At 37.4% G+C, this 6,000-nt stretch overlaps 1 protein-coding gene across 1 annotated transcript in view; it reads right to left on the bottom strand.

Annotated features, from left to right (window-relative positions):
• Positions 1–2,243: 2,243 nt before the first annotated feature.
• Positions 2,244–6,000, bottom strand: part of Cps1 (carbamoyl-phosphate synthase 1) — a 107,142-nt gene continuing 103,385 nt past the window's right edge. Inside the window, exons 35-38 of the mRNA XM_085838147.1 lie at positions 5,937–5,996; positions 4,752–4,864; positions 3,587–3,716; positions 2,244–2,781 (exon numbers count right to left, since the gene is read on the bottom strand). Coding sequence (XP_085694273.1) covers positions 2,683–2,781; positions 3,587–3,716; positions 4,752–4,864; positions 5,937–5,996 — 402 coding nt within the window. The 3' untranslated portion in view covers positions 2,244–2,682. The remainder of the gene's footprint in view (positions 2,782–3,586; positions 3,717–4,751; positions 4,865–5,936; positions 5,997–6,000) is intronic.

Genomic DNA, 6,000 nt, shown 5'->3' with positions numbered 1-6,000 from the left:
GCTAGAGAGGATTGGAGTAAGGGGGAAACTGATGTATTCCTGGCGGGGGTACAAACTTTTACAGCCACTATAGAAATCAATATAGTCATTCCTCATTAAGGCAAAAAGTCCAACTACCTGAAGATACAGCTATACCACTCTGGGTGATATACCCAAAGGATATTTCACTGTACAATAACAATACATATCCCCATATTCATGGCTGCTCTGTTCACAATAGCTAGGAATTTAAAACAACCTACATTCCTCTTAGCAGAAGAATGGATAAAGAAAGTGTAGTACATTTACACAATGGAGCATTACTCAATTGTTTAAAAAAATAAAATTTTCAGGGAAATGTATCAAACTAGAAAAAAATTCATTCTGAGTGGGATAACAATGATCCATTAAGATAAATATGGTATGCATCCTCTTATATGTGACTATTATCAATTAAGTAAATGATAACCATGGTACAATCTATAGACCCAGGGTGGTTAACTATAGAGAAAGGGACTAGGCAGGAACACATGGATCTCCCTAGAAGAAGGAAATGGATTATATTTTGGGTTGGACTGGGGGAGGAGGTACAGAGTAGAAGGATAAGGTGGGGAGAGATTAGAATAAAGGGGAATTTGAGTGGTGATGTGGAAACATACTAAAATATATGAAGGTGATCCTAATAAAGTCTCCAAATAATGACCAAGCCCAAACTAGTCATCTCTTGTCACAAAATGAAGCTTCCACTTCTAGGACTGGTTTACAGACAATTGAGTTGTTGTCCAAATAGATACCTTGGAAATCCCCAAACAAACCAGGTTGTTGTCAAGATAATAAATTACGCTCTATAAACTGAGAGCAAGCCTCCATTGATGAACAACACCCACATAACTCATTGAACAAAGAGAAGTTGACCTTATACCTACATAAAACATTCATCCCTATGTTGTAGTGTCTTTGATAAGGGAAAGTACTCTGCAGGATATGCACCCCCCCCCAAAGAAACAAAGACATCAACCCAGCCACAAAACCTTTGATGTAAAATGCTTCTGTTACTGGGGAATATGCTAGGGCAATGGTAGTATAATGCTTGTGGGAGTAACCAACCAATGTCTGATTTAACTTAAGGCCCACTCCATTAAATGGTACCAACATTAGATACAGCTTGGAGATCAAGAACCAGAAACTGCATAGCCGAGAGGCCTCTGATAAACACAAATATTATTGGTCTAAAAAAAAAAATAACAAGAAGATGACTTCCAATGATATTCTGCTCTACTTATAGGCCAGTGCCTTTCTCATCCATCATCAGAGCGTTTCCTCCTGCAGCAGATGGGTACTAATACAGAGACCCACAGCCAAACATTGTGCAGAGAGAGAAGCCTTGGCATACACACCTCTAAATGAGATGCCTTCATCAAATCTCCTCCCTTCAGAGCTCGGGGATCTCCACAAGAGAGGAGGTAGAAAAAATGTAAGAACCAAAGAAGATGGAGGACACCAGGAGACAAAGACCCTATAAATTAACTGAGCAAAACTCGTATAAACTCACAGAGACTAGAGTAGCAAGCACAGGGCAGACATGGGTCTGCACCAGGTCCTCTACATATATTATGGCTTTTAGTTTAGTATTTTCATTGGACTACTGGGTGTGTGAACAAGTGTGTCTCTGATTCTTGTGCCTTCTCTAGGGACTCTTCCTTCTGTTGATTCACCTTGCCCAACTTCAAAGTGATGGATTTTGTATGAACTTACATTTTATTTTGTTAAATCAAAAGAATTCAACTGCATTTTCACTTAATAGTATTTTATTTAAAAGTTCACAATTAAAGTATTGTAATAACCAAAACACTTAAAAGCAACAAATGCTATCTTGAAAGAAAGAAAAAAATGTTGCATGTAAAGGAATGGAGGCCCTATGTGTAATATGTGTGGTATACAGAATACAAGGTGAGAGTCAGGCTACTGCCAGAATCCATCATACAAAAGGAACAGGGACTTCTAAAGTGTTTCAAAATTTGAGTAGAAGGTGAATGAGTCTATACATTTCACTTGGCTTATATTAAAATCCAACATGAATATCAAGAAAATAACCACTTCTGTGTTCTCTGCCATTTGCTGACATCTTCTAAAACCTCAAGCAAGGATCTATCAAAGAAATCCAATGTCACTTTGTGAATCATGGGAAGAAAAAATGCTATTTCTAGGTTGACTATATAAGTGAGAATCATTGCCAAAAAAAGAAGAATACACAAACATCATGATGCCATTCGTAAAATAAATCCATATTTTATTTTAACAAAATTTCATGGTAATCTGTCCTGTTTGTGGGCTTTGGGTGTGACTGAAGTTACTTTAAAACAAGAGTATGTTTAGAGTATAGAATTCAGGAGATAGGGCAGCAGCTTTTCCTACTTCAATCGTTATAAACCAGCACCATGAAATGTTAAGTCAGTCTACAAAAGATAATGTGTGAATGGTTGAATTCCTTGTGAAGAACAAATGACTTGGGAAGAACCTATAGTTTTGAAACAGTGACTGACAACAATTTAGTGGTTAAAGATACAGACTACTAAGAACAAAGAAAACCAAAATAAAGTTTGGCAACACCATCCATTCCTGGAGATAGGCTGGGACCAGTCCCTTTGGTGCAGCATGGCTCGAGCTGACTGAAGGATGAATTCACCAGACAAGCATACTGCTTTAGGCTGCCTTTCCAGCACTGTACTGCCTGTAGTGGAACAGACTCTTGGAGTCCACAGTGCGAGATTTCTGCACAGCTTCAGCAAAAAGTTTGGTCACCTGAAAGAAAATGTCAAGAATGTTAGCAACCTACAAGAGATGAAAGTGAATGCAGGATGAATCAGGAGTGAAAAGTCACAAGATCTGCTCCCAATTTTCAAAGGGGTATGGAATGAAAGATGTGATGTGGCTTCTTTTCAGAGTTCAGACTTCAGCATGAGTAAACTTACCCTACCCCCAATGAGGATTAAAACCTACTTAAGCCAAAAATATGATACACAGATCATTAGTGAATCTCAGATATGTGGTTCTTTCTGTGATGACTCTGGCAGCTCATAGTCAAATAAAATTGAGTGAGCTTCATATAATCTTTTGTGTGTGGTGTGATGTGGAAAAGCATGTGTATTACAGCTGCACCTTTGATCAATAAACTATTGCTTTCCTGCAGTGGCTTTTGCTTGGAGACAGGGAGACAGCACTTCCAATCTTCATACCATATTAGACTATATCTTTGTATTCACAGGATAATTGAATAGGTGATTAAAAAAAAAAGAACCACGCCTAATCCTGGCTTTTGATTATCTCTAACTTTTTCAGTGAGGTCATGATCTATCATATTAACTCCATTGTTTTAGAATCTATTAAATCCATCTCTGCTCTATTCTGAGAGAAAGAGAGAGGGGGGATAGGGAGAGAGAGACAGAGAAAGAAACAGAGACACAGACATACAGAGAGAGAGAGAGAGAGAGAGAGAGAGAGAGAGAGAGAGAGAGAGAGAGAGAGATTGGTGTAGGGAGTGGTTAACACACTTGAAGAGAGACCCAGAACTAAAACCTGCACATGGCTTATAAATGAAGAAACACACCTGGAAATTAGTGAGGAGAGCAATTCCACTGTCCACAGCTGTCCTCCGAATCACGTAATTATCATGGACAAATTTGGTGTTGTTATTAGGGAGGTTAATCACTAGGTCAATGCTTCCATCTCTTATCAACCTAAAAGAAAAAAATAAATAGAATCCTACAGTTGACAACACCTATTTTCTTACTTAACTTCAAAATTGCTAACACAACACTCTCTCTGATTATTATTTGCATATATCCCTGATTCCTACTACCTGGCCAGAAAAAGCATGAGAGTACATTGTTGTGAATTAACCTGTGTCACATTCTGTTGTTGAACTGATGAGACATTCAAATGTCAAAATCATGAAGTCAAACTGGACTCATTTTACAAAACTCTAAGTAAGGGGCTCATAGCATCAGTGGAAGAGTTCTAAGGTCTGCATATGTTGCTATTTTTTCATTTATTGCAAAATGGTTTCTTGACTTTTAGTAAATACCATAGAGCATAGAATTTGGTATGTTATAGTTACTGGGTAAACCATAACATCCGAGAGTAACATAGAAGGAGCTATTGTGCCCTTGTCCCATGTAGCTTTGTAAAAACAGATTCACTGCTGTTGCCAAAACCTCAAACAGTGTGCCTTACAAAATCATGTGACAATGTGGCTAAGGAACAACCATTTCATTAGTGACATCATCAAAATGCTTACTTTAGTTTTCTCCATGTAGCAAGTGCTCAATAAATTGACTAATCCTTAGATGTACAACTTCAGTGAAATGTAGATGATCAATAACACACACATATATGTATGTATATATATATATATATGTGTGTGTGTGTATACATATATACAGTCTATGTATACATATAGTAAGCACTGCATGAAATACTTTGTAGTTTTACTTGTATATGTCAACAATTTTACCAGAAGGATCTGAGAAATGCTTTCTAGCACATGTGCACAGGTGCACACATGTAGTAATAACACTTTTTATAAGAATGAAGCTATCGCCCATAAATGTGTTCTTTTGTCAATTTGTTAATTTTGAAAAGATGTGAAAGCAAGTGAGAGGAGACCATCATGCTGTGCTAGCTCCCACCATTAATCTTTTGCTTTTCCTTTAGCTTTTGGTTTTGTCTTTTGTTTTCCCAAGAACTCAGAAAACAGAATATTCAGGTCTTACTTTCTGATGGAAGAGAGGCTGGGATTCTGTCCTTCCTGAGATGGCCAAGCCACAGGGGTGGCAGGGACGTTGTTGGCATTGAGCCAGTCTGATGTAGCTTCTGTGGCAAAAAGCTGCATTTAAAATAGAAAACACGGTTACTATAAAGAAGGAGCCTTTGTTAATGAAGGGACAGAGACACACTTACAATAGGAAGAAGATAAAGAAACATGTGAAGAAGTATGACGCTAACAGTAGCCACTTGAACTCAAAATTTGAGGGGGGGGGTACAGATTCTTTAAATATTTGTAAATATTTTCAGTGAGGAAACATTTAAGAGTCTCATTTGAAACTGCATTTGTAAAGGAATTAGTCATTGCTGCTAAATTATTTTTATGAGGTCATGAAATCCATGATCATAGGCCGGATCTGAGCAGTTGGAATAACCTTGTTTTACTGAATCAGGCTGTGGGCAAAGCATTTTGCTACAAAGACACTTTGCCTGTAACTGTAACAGCTGGAAACCATGACCTCACACAGAATCAAGAAAAGGAAACCATCCAGAAATACACTAGCATAAGTGTCCTAATTATGTTTCATCTAAAGTTACTGAGATTTTGAGCTGACAACCACTATTGAGTTTGTAGTCATTTTTGTTAAACCTAGCCTTTCTAGTTATTTTACTCTATGTAAAGTTTATATTCTAACTTTTATTGTTTGATAGTTTTGTGGGCTTATATAACCAATTGTAGTTGTTTTCACCCCTATTCCTATCTCGGATCTTCCTCTCTCTCTCTCTCTTTCTCTCTCTCTCTCGCCCTTCTCTCAATGAGTTCTCTTCTATTTTCATGTCTTCTTCTGTGTGTGACTCACTGAACTTAATTAGACTTTCTCACTGTGAGTGGAATGTTATTTACGATAGATGGGACAACTTACCAGGAGCTACAACACTGAAGGAAATGACACTCTCCTTATCCACCAATCATTAACCACTAATAAACCTCTGGGGACATTTTGAAATTACCAAGTTAATCAACCTTTCTGAACTGAGAAATCAGGTTTCCTGTTTGTGCAGAATTTTATTGTATGGACAATTTTCAATGCTGAACTAAAGCTATGTGGGTTTTTTGGTTTTGGGTTTTTTTTTTTTTTTTTTTTTTTTTTTTTTTTTTTTTTTTTTTTTTTTTATGAGCTAAGAGAGTATACCTTGAAACCTTCATTGTGCAACTGCTCAGCAACACCAAGGAATCTTGGACGGAATGATTGCTGG

The sequence above is a fragment of the Mus caroli genome, unplaced genomic scaffold, assembly GCF_978045245.1.
Source record: "Mus caroli unplaced genomic scaffold, Mus_caroli_1 scaffold_1, whole genome shotgun sequence".
Lineage (NCBI taxonomy): Eukaryota > Metazoa > Chordata > Mammalia > Rodentia > Muridae > Mus > Mus caroli.
This window is presented reverse-complemented; position numbering and strand designations above follow the sequence as displayed.